This window comes from Bombyx mori, chromosome 5 (genome assembly GCF_030269925.1).
Source record: "Bombyx mori chromosome 5, ASM3026992v2".
NCBI lineage: Eukaryota > Metazoa > Arthropoda > Insecta > Lepidoptera > Bombycidae > Bombyx > Bombyx mori.
Window position 1 is genome coordinate 13965032 of NC_085111.1, and position 20818 is coordinate 13985849.

Consider the following 20818-nt stretch of genomic DNA (forward strand, 5'->3'; position numbering starts at 1 on the left):
GACGGTTTACCATTAGGTCTACTGGGTCGGGTATGTAATTTCCAGCGGCTACGATGAGAGGTACAGTTTATAAATTAAACCGTTGTGCCAGACTTTGTCGAACGCCTTCGCGATGTCGAAGAAGGTGAAGAGGGTGCCGGTCGGGATTTGTTTACGCCTATTTAGTCCTATCAGGATGTGCTCCGTGCGGCGGTGCACTTGTTGTACGCACGAGTGTTTAAAGCGGAATCCGAACTGTTCGTCTATGAAAATTTTGTTCGCGGTAACAAAATCCCAGAGGCGTTTCCTAAGGAGCCGTTCGTAAATTTTTCCTATCGTCGGGAAGAGACTAATCGGACGGTAACTAGAAGTTTCGTTTGTCGGTTTGCCCGGCTTATGTATACCGATAACGTCCGCTTCTTTCCACACCGCGGGAAAGATGCAATGCGTCATAGCGGCATTTAAAATTGTAGCCAACATTGCTATCAGTTGGACTGGCAAAAGTTTTAGCACGTGGTTGCGGATGCCGTCGGAGCCGGGTGCCTTCCTAGGTTGGAGGTTGTGGATCGCGTCTCTAACTTCGTCAGTGGTAATGGGGGGTAACGCGTCCGAGGGCGGCAGGGAAGCTCTGCGCTCGACCTCCCTGTCGACTAACTCGGTGTGTTCGGGGTCCGCGTGTTGAATGCTGGTAGTGCACTGCTCTTGCAGTGCATCGGCCAGCAGCTCAGCCTTGTCATCGTCATCGAATGCCGGTGGTTGGCCTGAAGGGCGTACGAGGAGAGGCATAGTGGCGGTAGTTTCGGATTTGAGAGTCCTAACTTGTCGCCAGTATGCTTGGTGAGAAGGCGCGAGTTGTTCTAAATAACTATGCCAATTATCGTTACGGGCGTCGCTTAGGCGGGAGTGGACTTCGCGTTGTAGACGACGCATCCGAATCCGGTTTGAATGCGTGGGAAGACGATCGTAGGCCCGGATTGCCGCGTTCCTAACTCTTAAGAGATTCCTAAGATCGGGGGACAGTCTGATGCGGTGGAAGCTGTCCTCCACATCGACTTCTTTTGAAGATCTAATGATCGCGGAAGAGATGTGATCGGTAATTATGTTTATGGATTCGACGGTGTCCTCGGGGGATAGATTCGAATCCGGGCCGTAAGGGAGGATTGGCGGAGCGGCTTCGGCTAGGCACGTGCGCAGCTTATTCCAATCCACCATGGTCCTCGTAACAGTGACTGGGTTGTGAGGGCGACCGAGCTGCATAACGACAGGTCGGTGGTCTGAGTCGAGCTCTGACAGTGCTTCGATGGAACGCAAGCGCAGAGTTACGTTCCTAAGCAATGCCAGGTCTATAGTGCTCGGACGGAGCGCGATGTTATACGGATAACATGTTGGAGTTGGGGGACCGACTACTTCAAAGGTGAGGTCGTCTATAAACGCGTCGAGACGCCTACCGTTAATGTTCGTACGATGGCAGTTCCACCTAGTGTGGTGGCAATTTAAATCGCCTGCCAGGATGACGGAGTCTCCCATGCCGAACAGTGACTCGATGTCACTGCTCAGGAGGGGCTTGTCCGGGGGGAGATAAACGGATGCGATGACGATCGGCTGGTGTCCCGTCAGCGAGATACGGCACACTGATGCCTCGATATGTAAGAGCGAGGGAGTATCGAGAGGGACAACGTGCAGGGCCCGCCTATAGTAAATGGCAGTCCGGCCTTTGGAGGCGGTGAGTCTGTCATTCCTAACCATGACGTAATTCGCGACTTTCGGGTCACGACGCGAGGGCTTCAGACAGGTCTCCTGCACTAACAAAATATCTACAAGATTGTCGTGGAGGAATTCGAAAATTTGATCGCGTTGCCGCGCGAGTCCGTTAGCATTGTAGAATGCTAACGTAAGGATGAATCAGCGCTAGACCACACGGCCGTATTTATAGGGCTTGGTACACGTCAGCGTGTTTACAAGTTTTGACATTACAATAAAAGGGACTGTTTTTACATCAATTTCTCATCTTAACAAACACAGAGTAATTAGTTGATGACCAGATTATCCGATTATCACATTGAATCATTATTATTTTTATAATAGGTAGGTAAATAATCATATTTGCGCCGACATATACAATATTAGTGAAATGAAAAATCAGGCGCTATTTCAAGTCCGTTTTGGTGGACGTAACCTCACTGTACAGTCGTCAGCGCATGTGCAGTATCCAGTGTTTGGGATAACGCGCTAGTAACCGAACTAGTCACGACAAACTCGCGCGCTAATACACTCGCATGTACGATGAAAATATTTTAAAACGTGAATTGTAAAATTACGAGATAAATATTAAATTTAAAAAAAAATATTGAAAATCAAATGGCTAAAGGTAAAACTGTTAAAAAGTTTTAGTGAGTGTTTTTTTTTTATTTCATTTAATACAAGTGATTTAATTAAGATTTACAAAGGTCTTATGAACAATGCTAGTTTTTTTTTTTATTAGTTCCTAATTGCCTTGGTACTTTTTATGTTTTATTGTTTAATATATAGCTGATCATGAACTAATGTTATTCTCAAATAACTTTCAATTAATATGTAAAGTAACAAATTTCTAATTATTATTTATTATATTATTATTTATTTTTGTTAATCAACCCTATCTTATCATATAAAAACTCGCATTGTTATAATACTAATAAAATTAATTTCATTGAAATTCTTGTCTTATTACTCAATCAGTAAAGACACGAGTAATTTCAGTCGAACGCATTATAATAATATGTACAATTTCTTTGTTTAAATTACAATCGACAGATTTTCAAACATAACCTTATTGTAATTAAAATTTCACGCACTTAAACTTCTTATTCATATAAAACATATTTTTTCCACGTTTACTAATTAATTAGATAAAATATGTTGTTATTAACCTTATAATGATAGCATTGTGTTCTGAACGTGTTCTTGTTCGTTTGCCGATCAATGTTGATAAGTAACTCTGAGCGTAAAACTTGTAGGAGGAAAACTATCAAATACGAAAGATCATTTTTAAAAAATTCTGTTAAATATATTACAATTTGCGTGTATACTAGTCATAGAGTATATATTTTATTATAATGTAGCTTGCACGCGTAGATACCACCATCCAGCCTATTTCTGCCGCACAGCACCTATGCATTCCCATTAAATTGTTACACGTGTAAATGTACAAGCTCCTGATACTCCTTTTTCCTTAAGTATTGTTAATCGTCGTTAACAGCATATAAAATTCAGGATCTTTTTTTTCGGTTTATTCTTTTAACTATAAAAATTGAATACAGTTGTTTCATCATAATTATAGGAATAGCTGATACAATACGCGATAACATCGGAAATTAAGCAACATCAAGCCAAATCATATCCTTAATTTTATTACAAATCGCTCATTTGCAGCACAACTCATATATCGGATCGGAATATTAAGAACTAACATACATACTTCGTTTTCTATACCCTTGAACTCATTAATACTAATTATAGGCACAACTACCGTTCGATGTAAAGGGGTAATGTCTATTACGTAAAATACACCTGATAAAATTTAACTCGTGGGTTAAATTATATTCGAATTGTTAACTTATAGAGTGGAAACAAAAAAATCATGAAAACTAAGTCAGATATTTTCTAGTCATTTTAAAATTGAAAGGAAATATTAAATTAATTTATTATTTATTAAAATATTAAATTAAATTAATCTTAAGCAATGAATGAAATGTATTCAAATCTTAGCTGTATATTTTTTTTTATTTTTGATGTTAATGCACTGTCGATTGCACCTATAATTGAGGTGACATCTGCCATGAACTTTTGTCAATGTTTTGTATTGATGATCACTTTGTTGGTGTGACTTAATAAATAAATAAATAAATAAATAAATAAATATTAACTGATTAAAACTACGAGTATTAATGGTTGTTTACGCAAACGAATAATGCTTTCTTTTTACGATGTACTTTTACGATGTAGCCTTTTTTATCAATAGCAACTAGTTAAAGAGTTAACGTTTGTATTTTTCTAAATTTGTTTCACGAGTTGTCATAGCTGTTTAAATAGGTTGCTGGTGATGAATTAGCGATTTTAAATAGCAATATTTTAAAATTCAGTCGTAAATTAGGCGTCTGCGTGATCGACAAAAACCTAGAACAAATATAAGTTTTTTTTTAAATGTTGACTAGTCACTTATTACATCATAATATATAGGGTACAAAACATTTGCATAGGAATCACGCTCTTATATAAAATAAAATAAAAAGCCTTTACATTTCTTGCAATCAATAATAGCAATTTTTACAATACATAAGTGTATATATAATATATATATTTATACTTATTTGCAATAACCTCTCCTCGGGCTAAGGCCTCTTTCAACAAAAACTAATGTTCTCTATTCTGAACTACCTGTATCCAGTTTCGGGTCGTTGTCCTTGTGATATAATTCTGCCATCTTGTGTGAGGTATATCTCTGTTTCGTTTTGCCCCTGAACTTAAATGATCTTAAATTCAGATTATATAAAGAAATGTTGAAATAAAGAAAAAATGAATACCTAAATAACTACCAGCATTTTTAGAACGTAATATAATTTAAAATTTGCAAAATTAATCGACTTAAAAAGTCTTGTTTTTATAATTGAACAGAAAATATATTTCAAACAATTAAATCGGTCTGTTTATTCATATGCGAAGTGGAGTTTACGTTTATCTTTCAATTACTAATGTTGACAGACAATATTAGTTAGTAGATCGTAATAATTATTTTAAAAAGTGTTAATAATACTACAATTTTGAAGAAAATTCCAAAATATTATCAATTCATTCGTTCGCGAAGACACGCAGACTCTGGACCTCCAAGAGAATAATGGCAACGTTTACCTTAAGATAAAGGTCGAATTCTGAATTGAATTGAAATTACCATTAGTTTATCATTCGTGCCATGCCTAATTAACGGTGATATCAACAACACGTCCGACCGGTTATAAATATTATTAAATGCTATCATTACAAGCCAGACATTGTACTGTTAATATAGCTTCTAAGTACATCATACAATTATTTTACTGAACAATCGATTATTGCTGTATTTTAATTGCAGTCAGAGCAGATAAGCAGTCGCTATTGGTCAAGGACCTCAGCAATACCAGGGCCACAGCTAAGTCTCTGCTTACTTGAGGGGACTTTCCTGACATTTGGTTTGAAGAAGGACATGTCATAGCGCTAGGGAAAGCTTGCGGAAGGGAGTTCATTCTAAATCCGGACGGTATGTGGTAAAAAGATTTCTCAACAGGCGCTAAAGATGGACGCCTAGTTCGTTCAACATTTTTTTACTGGTGGTAGGACCTCTTGTGAGTCTGCGCGGGTAGGTACCACCACCCTGCCTATTTCTGCCGTGAAGCAGTAATGCGTTTCGGTTTGAAGGGCGGGGCAGCCGTTGTAACTATACTGAGACCTAAAACTTATATTTCAAGGTGGGTGGCGCATTTACGTTGTAGATGTCTATGGGCTCCAGTAACCACTTAACACCAGGTGGGCTGTGAGCTCGTCCACCCATCTGAGGAATAAAAAAAAAACATAGTTTTGATGAAATCAGCTCCGATAGTGGACATTGTGTTGATGCAAAAAATACAAAGGGATAATCTGGAATAATTTCTCAAAGCGCTCCCTACGGTATGTGTCGCCTACAAAACACATGGGGAACCAAAGTCTCTCCGTAGACCCAGGGCTCCAAACGTTTTTGCTTTGTTACTCATATCAAAATAAAAGCGAGGAAAGAAAAAATCGGGAACCTACGTTCACTAAAACTAAACAGAATATAATATTATAATTACATTAAAATAACAATTTGATATCAAACGTCCAAGTTCAAGTTGTATTTTACTCACACCAACATGTTGTGTTTTGGATACAAATGGCTAAAACATTTCTTTTCAATAGCATTATTAATAAATTTCTGGACTTCAATTAAAATATTAGTAATCAACTATACGCTGATTACCGGAGACAAGATCTCTTTGCTTAAATATTTTACGGGGATTATTTGATACAAAAGCGTTACCTTCGATTATAGTCTTGATTTGTTTACGCGATGATAAAAACTTGCCATAAACAAGATGATAATTAGGAAGTCACGAAACGACCTTTGATCAAATTTTAAATCCAAGAAACTCGTAATGTTTGTTTACAATAACCAAGAATATTTTTCTCTTTTATTCACATGTACTCAAACTTGTCTTATTCAAAATAAAACTTAATCAATTATGTCGCACAATTGGTGCCACTGGTGTTAATTGGGAATGATTTATCGATTCATGAAATCGATCAGATGGGTGATAATAATTTTCAAGGGGCATTAACCATTATCGCTTAATTGTCCAAAATATTAGTTCACTTCGAAAATAAAAACTACAGATCTAGTGGCTTTATATATTTCAGACTGTCTGTATACATTCTTAAATTACCGGATTTCCGGAAAGAGAAAATTTTTGCAATTCTTTTCGATTCGATTCACTTCGATTCGATTCGTATTCCCTTTATCTACTGGCACTCAATAATGAGTGAACGAATTCACCGCCTGCTTATTTTTTCTTCTTCTTGCTTCGGTTTCCTCAATACTGAGGGTCGTGACCACCTCCTCGCAACAAGAGTTTATTACGGACCATTCCACGCCATTTGCCTCTATCTGCCACCGAGTGTAGAGCATCGTGAACTGGGGTGTCGAGGGTAGTGCGGATCTGGTCAGTCCAACGTGTCGGGCCTCTACTTCGTGGTCTTGTTCTGTTCACCTTGCCAGTTGATTGACATGATTGACATTGACATGATTGTAGGCAGCGGCTTGGCTCTGCTCCTGGCATTGCTGAAGTCCATGGGCGACGGTAACCACTTACCATCAGGTGGGCCGTACGCTCGTCTGCCTACAAAGGCAATAAAAAAAAATGACAATGACACATTTTTCGTCTGCTTATAGAACATAAAAATATTAGTATGTACATACATGTAGTAGGTATAGAAATAATTCCAATTTTCGTTCTCAATTTGGCTGATGGCGGTAGACAAGGCAGATCCTCATGCTCCCTCACTCAATGTTCAAAATTAACGTTTGACCTGATTCCGGCGAGTCGTTGCGGCGCCTCGGACATTGATCTCAATATATACAGGACATCTTATCTTGGTACAGTATTACAAACCTTATAGACCTGTCCTTCAATACGAAATATGCCTAAAATTATTATAGTGTAATAAAATGAATAAATTGACTGATTCATTTCTTTTAATTTAAAGCAACCTTAACATAAAAAATACAAAGCAAGTCGATTAGGTTTATGAGATGGAAACACGCAATTTTTTAACTTATTTATGTTGTCAATTTATTATTTCATAGTCTTAGATAGATAAAGATAATTAAGCGATAAATAACCTATAAAGCTATTCGCGGAGCCTACTAGATTTGCCATGCTAACTGCCAACTTTAAATATGGCCTGCACCTTTATCAGTACATAAATATTGCCAACCGTGAAAACTTATTGCGACACACAGATGTCATTGTTGTTCAGAAAATATGATAAGAGTGACACCTACCTGGTTTCGACTCTGCTATATCTTGAATGACACTCAGAGCTCATTGTTGAAAGCGCTTTAGAATTAACCTAACGATTAATATCTACAATACTACACGAGCGCAAGCTAGTTACCTAGTACGGATGAATCCGCCTTGAAATGTATTGATAAATTCAAACTATGCTGTATATCATTAAAGTTAAACAGAAAAATGCCTTATTAATAATCAACGTCCATGATAAACAGATGTTTGTTATGCATTTTTTTTTAAATCTAGGACATACAACTGACTTCGAAGGTCACAGAGATTCGCTAACGAACATTCACGGTCACAGTCACACATATTTTGCAATACCGTTTAAAATGTGCAAAAGAAACGTACAGATATTTAAATATATAATTAATTTAATTTTATAATTTTATCCACAGACTATGCAACAGTTGATATGCTATTAACAACTACTTCGTGTTGATTGTAATACTACAACTCCTTCAAGATGAAATACACATGGAAACACGGATTGTACTGCATCTCGGCATTTCTGGGATCGGAGGATGAATCCGTCGAGATCTTTATGAAATCCAGCTTGGGAAGCATTTCCCCTTTGTTATGGAGGATACCAATATTTTTGTGGGCAACCATCTCACTTTTCATGTCAATGAATTATTTCTGGGGGCCAACGAAACTATTCTTTGTGTATATGACACATTGGGGTCTGTTATTCATCGTCCTGGAATCTATGTTCGGTGTCATCGTAGTACTAAGGAAACGCGGAAGACCAGGTATGTTTGAGTTATATACAATACGTCTCTTTTGAACCTTTGTTACGTAATAGGTTTATTCTGTACGACCTCCAAACACCATATACATATAATCAATAAAGATACTGGTCGTTTAACATCCTTTGAGGCCGGACGGGTAGGTATCTGTAACATGTATCTCTCTCTCTCTCCCTCTCTCTCTCTATCCTGCTTATTACTGCCGCGAAGCAGTAACGTGTTCCGATTTGTGAAGCAGCCCCTATATAATACAATTAGGATCAATATGAGTGGCTAGATTTACGTCGTCCACTCTTCCAAGGTATAGAAAAAAATTGTAAGGTGAGTTTCTTCTTTAGATCGACAAGCTCACACGATTTTAAGTGGCCACGGAAACCCATAAGTGTTGTGACACCAATCGACTTCGCTATGTGATCGCTCATCTACATATATAGAGCGATAAAAAAGGCTTGCTCGATAATAGGTGTAATCTTCCAATGCAACCCAAAGAAACTTCCAAAGACGACAAACGGAAAACTTAAGCTACGCTAATATAAAATTGATCTCAGAAACAGTTCAAAATTATACCTAGATATTCCACATTCAAATCAATTGCAGTTTAACAATCGAAATTTTCAACATATTACAGCGCAATTCGAAAATAATAGGTTGGGGAAAAGTCTTTTCGCATTATAGTATGTATGAACTTGTAATATAATCTCTTTGGCTATACTATTCGTATCTGGCTGGTTATGGTATCATTAAAAGTTTAAATTTTAAAAAAGATAATTCCAAATTCAAATTAGGCAAATGTGTGATTTTTATTTATTTTTCGTACTGTCAAGATGAGTGAATCTAATGAAGAAATTCGATACATTTTAAAATTTTACAACAAAAAAGATAAAAATGCAACGCAAGCCGCGATAAAAATTTGCGATGCTTACGGACCTAGTGCAGTGTCTGTGAGAGTAGCACAAATTTGGTTTAAGCGTTTTCTATTCCGGAAATTTTGATGTCAAAAATGTACGTCGCCCTATTACGGATAAAATGGATGCCATTTTTGAAAAAGTGGAGCAAGATCGGCATATCAGTAGTTACGACATAGCTGAAGAATTGAGAATTGACCACTAAGCAGTTTTGGCGCATTTGAAAAAAACTGGGTACACGAAAAAACTCGATATTTGGGTACCTCACGAGCTCACTGAAAGAAACCTAATGAACCGTGTTCTCATTTGTGATTCTTTATTACGACGTAATGAAACCGAACCATTGAAGAAGCTGATAACTGGTGATGACCATCACAGGACCATCGATTCTGAACTCTACTGCGAACAACTGATGAGATTAAAGCAAGAAATTGAGAGAAAGCGGCCGGAATTAATCAACAGAAAGGGTGTGGTTTTTCATCATGATAATGCTAAAGCTCACACATCTTTAGCCACTCAGCAAAAATTGAGAGAACTTGGCTGGGAGGTGTCAAAGCATCCGCCGTATAGCCTTGACCTTGCACCTTCAGATTTTCACCTGTTTCGGTCTCTTCAGAATTCTTTAGGCAGTGTCAGGTTAACATCACGAGAGGACTGCCAAAACCAATTGTCGTGGTATTTTGATCAGAAGCCCCAAAATTTCTATAGCAATTGGATCATGTCCCTACCTACAAGAAGGCAAAAAGTTATCGAACAAAATGGTACATACATACTTTAATTAAATGTAAATAAATACATTAAAATATTTTGTGAAGTTTCTTAAAAAATGCGAAGAAACTTTTTCCTCAACCTATTATTATAATCTACACGATACTATTCGTAGTAAATACTGCAATGTAGTACACCTACACCTCTTCTGTACTGTTGACTGACAGCCAAAACTATTTGTGACTTTCGAACAACTCGCTATTTCACGGCAATACATTGTATGTATGTACGCACCAGATGCTCGCTATATAAACGATCACGTTTTTACGCACACATTACGCAAACAGAGCCGATTCAAATTGATCAGATCATTTTAAAAATCACGTGCGTGCATCTCTTCAAATCGCTAACAAGTGAACCGGTTTGGAACTTTTGTCGTCTTAACCTGACTTATTTAATCTAATTCCAAAGCCGATTACAATAATTTGGCATTACAATTACGATATAACAAGATTAACAGAACAATGTACAAAAATGTTTGTTATTATGACAGAACGCATTATGTGCTGTGAGAATAATCGAGATTAATGGAAGGTGTGTGAACTTTTAACCATAAATAATTTGGTGTGCTAACGCGCTATTTCGCAAGATCCATTTGTAGGTCAGACTCCATAAAACCATTGAGAATACGTTAACCAGTCATGCATCTGCATTAGTAAAGTGAATTATCAACCACCGTAACGCTCATTACAATGAAATCTCGGGAAACATGCAAATTTAAACATTAAAGCTAGGACTATTCATTTAACACAATATTGCAATGAACATTTAAATGCAATAATTGTGAATGCTTTTTTTTTTAAACACAAATCCAGTCGATCTTACGCTTCAGTGATTACCACCGATTTTCGCAACTCAGTTAGGCAGTAACAATACCGACGATCGGTCACATTGACTGGTTGAACGCTTCGGTAAAACAAAGGCCAATCGTCAAATATTATATTTACATTTAATCCATTTGTATTGTCTGTTTCTCGTTCGATTCATCGTGCGTTGTTATCTCTAAAATCAGTGAAATTATTTTTTTAAAGCAAATGATGAATGTAAAGTGTGCGAGAAAACATTGTGGCTGGCGGATGTGTGGGTTGGAGCACCCGTCGCCTGTCGAGTTCTACGTGAGCTGTTGGCAAAGCAACCTCTCCTCGCTGCCACTACTCATAGTACGGAGCACCCTTTTCCTGTATGCGACGTGCGTGCTGCTCGCCTCTGTGATAATGTTGCCCTTGACTTTGAACGTGCATATAAAATATTGGTTCATTTATTTCACGCATTGGGGTGTCTTACTAATTTCAGTAACATTGGCCTTTTCTACCACTATATCTGTCTATGCTTACATTGATAAACCAATCGGTATGCATATTTTCTTTATTTTTTCTTTGTTGCAATAAAAATAAAGTTTAACCTTCACCTAAAATACATAAACAAATAACTTGTAGGTAAAAATGTATTGATAAAATAAATTAAGTACATATATACATATAATGATATATTAGAACCAATTCTATAGACGGAGACATAAGGTAAATTGTATTGAGTGCACACAAAATAATACTAATAATACTAAGAAAATTATAAGTGAAAATCAGCTGATTAAACAATTATTTTGGGCACAAATTCTACGATTTCGTCACAGTTACCAACTGTTTCTTCGCGTTATATTTGCAGATGAAATATCTATTCAGGGTAGAAGTAGTTTCGTATGTACTTATAGTTAGTCTTTAAATTGAGGGGCGAAAGGCTATTTATCTTATACGTTTAAACGAGGAATTCTTGTATATATATATATATATATATATATATATATATATATATATATATATATATATATATATATATATATAAAATCTGAATTTCGGAAACGGCTCCAACGATTTTCATAAAATTTAGTATACAGGGGATTTCGGGGGCGATAAATCGATCTAGCTACGATTTATTTTCAGAAAATGTTGTTTTATTCATGTTTTCAATAATCAACTCTTCCCGACATCTATTGGCGAATAATAATACTATTTTTCTTAATTGAGGGCAACTAACCGCTTTAAAGACACAACAAGATGGCGTTATGAAAAAAAAACCGAACAAAGCTGGGTCATCATCTAGTTTGTTTAAAACGATACTTAATACGCAACATTAATCTTTGTAACTAAAGATGCGTTTTATTTGGTACTAGCGACCCGCCATCGCTTCGCTTCGGAAACATTAAATTTCCTTTATTGATAGGCGAAGCCCGCCATGTTGCGCGCGATACGACAATAACTGCGGGTGACGCCGCGGGGCGAAGCTAGCCTAAAAAAAGCAGCCTAAGTTACTCCTTACATCATCAGCTATCTACTAGTGGAAGTCTCATCAAAATCGGTTCAGCCGTTCCAGAGATTAGCCGGAACAAACAGACAGACAGATAGACAGACAGACAAAAATTGTAAAAAATGTTATTTTGGTGTATGTATATTTATTCATATGCATGTAGTAAAAAGCAGTTGTTTCAATACTACAAACAGAAACTCTAATTTTATTTATATGTATAGATTAGCATTAACATTTCGGTGTTTTTAATTGAACTGCAATTAAGTTTACTTCGTTGAAATAGCTGAAGATGTTTTTTTGTTATGATATTTTTTCCAAATTTTAAATTTTATATGTATAGTTGCAAAAATGTCGCTTCAACCAAATGGCTTTCCCCCCCCCCCTTTTTTCCTACCTAAGCTAACGGTCTAGAGAAACCATATCAGCGTCACCGGGCTAGTAGGTGAGCTCACGGGGCTCAACCTGATGCGTTGCTAACACGAACTCTAGCAAGAGCCGTGCTTCGCAGAATCTACCGCCGCATTGGAAACGCGACCCACCGAGAAGATCCAGCGAGAAACTCAGTGGGCTATTCCCCCTCGAAATAGTTCTTCTGTATAATGCATATTAATAGTTGATTCCAGTTCAACTTCGGATATGGATAATCATATTTATTAAGAACGTAATTACAAACAATAAAATCCAATCGTATACTACGTAAACACGAGAGAAAGACTATGAATCCGATAACAAAAATTAGTTTTCATAAAACCTCATACCACTAAAAATTGCGACCAAACATTAGGATGCACTAATATTATCGATCTAAATGTAACATATTTGTTTTTAACTTACTCAAAGGACAATTTCCTACTATAAGTTTTAAAAATTAATAAACCTTTTCGTTCGTGATATTATTTCCTTTTCGGGTAGTATAAATGTTTTACAATAAACCATCGCAGTAAGTCAATCTTTTTGCCAGTGTATGTATGGAGCATTGCAGTTCAAAGTAACAACGCCCACAAAATGAGAAGCACAATACGACTAGGTATTCACTGTATGTCGTCGCCGTATATTTACGTACGACCAAGCAATGACAACAACACGTAGAGAAGATCACGTCTAAGCGTGGTTATCCTTGTTACCTTGTGCCTATTGACACAAACCTTATAAGGGGCTGTGTGACGAGTCTTATCCATTCGCTTTAGTTCTTCATAAATCAGTATTAATCCTAAGAATCTCAAACAAAGCTGTTAAAGCGTAATTAAAATCTTTTTATACAAATAAAATCGTCTTAAAAATATATTCAAATATTAGAAATGTGAATCCTTGAAATATTTTTGCCAATGTAGCATGAATATTTTTGTAAATGTTACAAATGATGCGCTAGCATACTAGTAATTTAATAAAAATAAAACTGAATATGTCTAATGTATGTAATAGTATGAATATACTAGTCGAACACAAAAATAAACTTAGCAATATTCTTGTTCACGACTAATTAAATCCTAAGTTAACGCTAACATAAACTCGGCCCTTAAAACAAGTTTATTTCCTAATATCTTCTCAGACAGGAGGCGAATACCAAACATTCAACGCTATCAGAAGTTTTTACACAACTAACAAATTATGAGTGCTAGTACCTACCGAGTAAAATATCGTGTAAGTTTTTTTTTTTTTTTTTTTTGTACTGGTCCCGTGATAAGTTCGTAAAGAACTTGTGTTACAGGTACCAGATAACGGAAATAAATGTAAGATTTTTATTATACACATACATATATTTAATATACATCCATAACCCTGGAAAAGACATTTTATATTTATCATACAAATATCTTCCCTTGGCGGGATTCGAACCCGCAACCCCCTTGTGTAGTTAAGTTAACGCGGTTGGGAAATTTAGCTACATTGACGATAAATGATTTATTGATGGTTCATCAAATAACAAACTACAGACAGCATTATACTATTATCTCGTCTCGAAAAGTCAAGGAGACTATTTATTTTTCTGAAGCGCTATTTGTGACACTCACAAGCTTCGAGGTTATCGATTATAAATATATGCGCTTTGAAGTACGATTATTCAAAAATTGCCAAATACAGCCTCTAAGTACCTAAGTTTTACTCATCAACTTCTAAGCGAGGTCAACGTACCAATAGAAGTGCCACTTCACTGCATCAACAAAACACGCACTCGACAAAAAATGTATCAAAAGTATAAAGAAAATCGATTAAGTTGAAATGGAAGGATTTAAAATATAGATACGAAACAAAATCTTTGACTTTTAGCATTTAAATTTTAAAATTAACCTTAATAATAATAATGCAATTAAATTAAGCATTAAAGTAAAATTAAAGTACCTAATTAAATTAAAATTGGTTAAAATTATAAAATGTAAAACATATTAAAATTCAAGTAGCACACAGAAATCAAAATTCAACACAACAATAGAATTTTCAAAAAGGATATCTTTGTTTTTTTAATTACCAGGAAATTTTGATTTTAATCATCAGTCAAGGAAATTAAATTGCAATGTTAATAATACTCATTATAATTTAATTACTAATATACATCAGGTTTAAGGTCGGGGCCTTTCCCTCTATTTCCATTCAGCACAATTCTGGGCGGTAATTTAGACTCGCCCACTTGTCCCTCGCCCACTTGTCCTGGTGAAACTGGAAAGGCCTTCGGGCCACCAGTAATGTTTCAATCATAAAAAAAGGTAATTTAGAAAAATCCGTGCAACTTACGCCTTTTTTTTCCGGGGGCCAAACCTCCTATGAGGTCCCCGCGCCTAGGGGGCGCGCGGGGTATGTGAGACTCAACGATCTGCAGGTGTTGAGAGCAGATCGCGGGCCCAAGGATTTTAGGGCCCGCCCTTGTTCTTGAAAGGTTAGCACAGGCGTAAGTTGCATTCCCCTGGTGTAAGAGTGCAGGGGAGTGCAACTTACGCCTGTGCTAACCGTTCAAAAACAATGATGATGTGCTCCAAGAAATATTACTTTTACAAAAATATAATAAGATTCTTTTTTTATGAGCAAATCGACTCAAAACCTCTTCACCATTCGTGTTAATTAAAGAAATAAATTAATTTCCAGATGCTACATTTGGCTTGCCTTGGTATGTAAAAACGTACTGGGTTCTCTACAATATTTCAATCCCGGTCGCCTTTCTCATTACTGTGTTCTATTGGGGAATATTAAAATCATGTAAGTACTCATTTAATAAGAATTTAAAAAAATATGCAAACCTGGAATTTTTTCATTTGTATAGAAAAAAAACACTACACGGTAAAATTAACAAAATTAGCATACAATATGGATTATTAAATTTATCTAAAACTGAAATTACTGAATAAATATTATATATAATACAATAATGATTTTCCCACACCACAATAATAACATAAAACAAAAAAAAAACGTAAATAAACATAAACAAATTTTGTAAATAAAATATTTAAATAGTGTATGTTATTGTACTTTTTTTTTAAATATTATTATCATATTTATAATCGTGATAATAATAATTTATACGTAATATCAGGAAATGTTTTCCAGCATTGGACACAGTGAAGTTCTCACCGAATCCTGTGCTGGACGTAATGATTCACGGCGTCAACTCCGTTGTAATGTTCGTTGAGCTGATGTTCTCGGCGCATCCCAGTAGACTGCTACACATCATGCAACCGCTGTACTTCGCCGGAGCCTACATGCTATTCTCTGTCACTTATTATTTCGCTGGTGGATTAGATCCGTAAGTTTGTGCTATATTTATGCTTAAAGCGCCTATTATATAATGTTACTACCACTCGACTACTTCTTGTCCTTATCCTACTTTTTTTTTATTGCTTAGATTGATGGACGAGCTTACAGCCCACCTGGTGTTAAGTGGTTACTGGAGCCCATAGACACCTACAACGTAAATGCGCCACCCGCCTTGAGATATAAGTTCTAAGATCTCAGTATAGTTACAACGGCTGCCCTACCCTTCAGACCGAAACGCATTATCTGCTTCAGGGCAGAAATAAGCAGGGCGGTGGTACCTACCCGCGCGGACTCACAAGAGGCTCTACCACCAGTAATTACTCAAATTATAATTTTGCGGGTTTGATTTTTATTACACGATGTTATTCCTTCACCATAGAAGTCAATGGTGAACATTTATTAAATGTTAGGTACGTATTTCATTAGAAAAAATGGTACCCGCCTGCGGGATTCGAACGCCATTGCATCGCTAGATACGAATGCAACGGACGTCTTATCCTTTAGGACACGACGACTTAAATCTATCGATTGGAACGTGCTGTAGTGAGGGACTTTTCTGTTTCTTCTTTTAGCGTGTCTGTTACTTCATAAGTTTATGGTTCTTATTTTGCAATTTAATGATATTAAATAATATTAAACCAAATTTTATATCTCTTTCGAATTAAAAAAAACTCTAGATCCCATCCCGTGATTGCACGTCAGTCACAAATAGAAATAATAAATGCAAGATTGAGCCTTATCAATCGTTTTATTTATATCGGCGACTCGCGAAACAAAGAAAATACTACACGGCTCCTACTGTTTTATTTTAATAGAAGAATCACTTAATTTTACTCCGCTGCCATAGTCTCAGTATTCATTAGTATATGTTAACCTTGGAAATATATTGCAAACCTACAAAATGCCGACTAAAACTTTAAAGAACACGTTTTATCACCTTACGTACCGCGTCGGTGCCAAGTGGTGAATTACGAAAGAAACAACAACCTTACGAGGGCCCATCGAAATAAAAATTTACCAATAAGATTTATTTAGAGTATTTAATATTGACTCTTTTCGAGATGTTCAATATAAACACTGATGTCAATGTCAATTCACAAGTTCAACGTCGCGTAATAATTACATATTTGATAAGTAACCGCGCTAAAAACAAATAAACGTGATAAAAGTCAAGATCGCACGGGACCGACGCGTTACGGCGCCATGTTGTAACAGAGCCTTTACAAATGAACCTCGTCACTGAGTCGTTCGGTTTTCTTTGTTATTCTCCGTGTTAAGGTCGAAACTATCCGCTCTATCTTTGTTCGAAAGTAAGTCGCAACTAAACAAAATTTCTAAGTCACTACTTTGTGCTGCTTACATTATTTTGAGATAATGCATAATATATCTAATACATAATGTATTTTGTCATAAAACTAGCAAGTATTTATTGAAAAAAATCTGTATATTAAACGTAATAATTATTAGTAAGGTCAGTATTAATGATAAGAGGAAGGAGTGAGGAGGGAGATGACTAACAACTGCGCGAATGCCTAACAGTGTTAGTTTCTCTTCGTTTGCCGCTAGGGGCGCTGTTCCAACTTCATACTAATTTGATTTCAGGTTTAAATGATCGAGAAGTAAAAAAAATCACAATAGACATATAATACAGCCCAAGGGCTGCTTCGTTAATGCATCCGCTAGCGAATCGGAATAATGACCCGCGTTGAAGATACGCTGACAAACTCAGCAGGTTGCTATTAGGGATGTTATTTAGTCATTACAAAATATTGAAATCAGTCTCTGCAAAATCTTTTTTCACGATTGGAAACCATGAATCGAGAAATCAAGACGTATATATATACGTAACAGCAGCGGGCCATAAGCTTTAATTTAGAAATATTACATCCTTTTAAGAATATTTTTAACGTAAATATCGTTGATTTAAATTTAAAAATCTATTTTTTTATCTTTACTTATTTTTATCTTCTTATGTTTTCTTCATGATTGATCTTCTTATATGTGAACTTACATATAAATGTACTTTAAGTCGCTACCATAAGAATTTTCGTATGTCTAAACTTTTTTCTCTACCTATGCTGATAGCCTTGAGAGGCTATTTCAGCTTCTCCTTGACGTGTAACACGACCAACGACCCACTGAGAAAATCCACTGAGAAACTCAGTGGGATGTGTCTATGTGTTAATTTACTCGTCGAGTCCTTCGTCGCAAGCGACAGGTTCGACGACGACGGTGAACGGTGCTTGAGGTACCTAAAAATTTATCTATTCCGTGCCTAAAAGCATCGTTAATGGATCGGGAGGATCCGTAATGACGTGTCTAAACTTATTGAACGGACCATCGTATATAAGTGGTGAGACCCCTACCTATTCCTGTCGGGAATAAGTCGTCCGTTCCAGTTTGAAAAATAGTACAGTCGTCATTCCACACAAATTAAACATTGTGATTTCTAGCTTATTTCCGAAAGTAGACCACGGACTGCATACTCAAAATGCATACCAAACGACCTTAAGACCTAAACGACGACATAAAGTATTTTATAATAAAAGGCATCAAATATAGAAAGAGAATTTTCGTAATTACAACTGTCGCTTCGCCATTTAAAAATATTACAGTTTAAAGATACGACAGTATTTCTTCGAGCACTTAGAATTTCAAACTTACTCAATGTTCAAGGTGATGCATTCGAAATGATGCATAGGCAATCATTAACTTCTCCAAACCACATTATTATTAGAAGTAGATATTACCAAAGAAAACACGTGGCGATATGACAATAACAGATCTTTTTTCATTTAGAATCAGTAACACTATTATTAAGTTGTCATCTAGTTAATAGACATCTCCATAATTATACTAGGCTGCACTAAAAGTATCGGGAATGGAATATTTCCACTGTTCCTGTCATATTAAAATCTTTTTAACTGAAAACTCCTTGGTTTTAAAAATCGAATACCATTTATTTATTTAAAAAAAGATTCTCGGTCTTGTCACGAGGTTTTGTCAAACTTGTTTAGTCGTTGAGAAAATGGTATTGACTCGAGAAAATTCAAGAGCGATAATTTATTATGACTTTCGAAGTGGTTTAACACAAAAACAGTGTGTTGACCGGATGATTTCTGCATTTGGTGATGAAGCCCCAATTTATCCCTGGTTTGCTGAGTTTCAACGTGGACGTGTCAAGCTCAGTGATGATCCCCGTCCAGGTCGTCCAAAAAGTGCAGTCACCCAAGAAAACGTTGATGCTGTGCGTAAGCTGATTGAGGAAGATCGACATGTGACATACCGCGAAATTCAGGCAACTTTAGACATTGGCATGAGTCAAATCCAAATAATCTTGCATGAACAATTAGGTGTAAAAAAGTTGTTTTCCCGATGGATACCGCATTCGCTCTGTGAAGAACAAAAAGCGGCTCGCGTTACTTGGTGCGTCAGAACTCTCGAAAGATTCCACGCAGGATTCTCAATTGCTGTATACAACATTGTATCAGGTGACGAATCCTGGATATACGCGTACTAACCCGAAACAAAAAACCAGTCACGAGTTTGGGTGTTCGAAAATGAGTTAAAGCCAACAAAAATTGTTCGTTCACGGAGTGTTGCAAAAAAAATGGTGGCCACGTTTGTCTCCAAAACCGGCCATGTTACGACTATTCCTCTTGAGGGACAAAGAACGGTTAATGCAGAATGGTATGCTAGCATTTGTTTGCCACAGGTCGTTTCTGAACTCCGTAAAGAGAACTGCAACCGCCGCACATCCTCCATCACGACAATGCGAGTTCTCACACCGCGCACAGAACAAAAGAGTTTTTAGAGCAAGAAAACATAGAATTATTAGACCATCCGCCGTACAGCCCCGACCTAAGCCCTAATGATTTCTATACTTTCCCTAAAATAAAGAATAAATTGCGTGGACAGAGATTTTCATCACCTGAAGAAGCTGTGGACGCCTACAAAACGGCCATTTTGGAGACCCCAACTTCCGAATGGAATGGTTGCTTCAATGATTGGTTCCATCGTATGGAAAAATGTGTCAAATTTCGCGGAGAATACTTCGAAAAGCAATAAATACATTTTTAAATAGTAATGTTGTGTCACTTCGTTAATTCCCGAAATTTTCAGTGCCGCCCTCGTATTTCACATTCAAATGTCTCTGACTCATCTGTGAATGTCCGATTGAACCTATACTAAAATATACACACGGGCAGGCCTTTGCAAATATATATTTATACATATCTTATATGATAGTATTAATACTTAATTATTAAAATGTTATCTACAGAGTGTATATTTATATCAATTCATTAAAGCAAATACAGAAATTGGCATCACTAAAAAAAGATTCGAAATCTTATGTTATTTAATACTAGCGACCCGACCACGCTTCGCTTCGGAAACATTAAAAGACACATGAAACCAAAAAAAAAAAATTTAAAAAAATTTAAATAAAGTAGCCTATGTTCATCAGGGACAATGTCGGCTTCTAATGGAAAAAGAATTTTTCAAATCGGTCCAGTAGTTTCGGAGCCTATTCGAAACAAACAAACAAACAAATCTTTCCTCTTTATAATATAAAGTATAGATACATATATCGCAATTATAAATGAAATGACTTGAAGAATATATTATAGCTGCACGTAATAATACGCATAGTCGTGGTACTACGCAGTTCACAAAATGCCCAACCCCACAATGAATTCAAAGCTCTCCGTTGAGTCAAAAGTACTGCTCCATACCAGCACTCTTAACTCCACTCAGATGGATTTTG

At 36.4% G+C, this 20818-nt stretch overlaps 1 protein-coding gene across 1 annotated transcript in view; it reads left to right on the forward strand.

Moving 5' to 3' along the window:
- Nucleotides 1-2163: 2163 nt before the first annotated feature.
- Nucleotides 2164-20818, forward strand: part of LOC101746260 (uncharacterized) — a 29155-nt gene continuing 10500 nt past the window's right edge. Inside the window, exons 1-4 of the mRNA XM_062668492.1 lie at nt 2164-2369; nt 7976-8329; nt 15382-15492; nt 15844-16039. Of these exons, the coding sequence (XP_062524476.1) occupies nt 8044-8329; nt 15382-15492; nt 15844-16039 (593 nt within the window). The 5' untranslated portion in view covers nt 2164-2369; nt 7976-8043. The remainder of the gene's footprint in view (nt 2370-7975; nt 8330-15381; nt 15493-15843; nt 16040-20818) is intronic.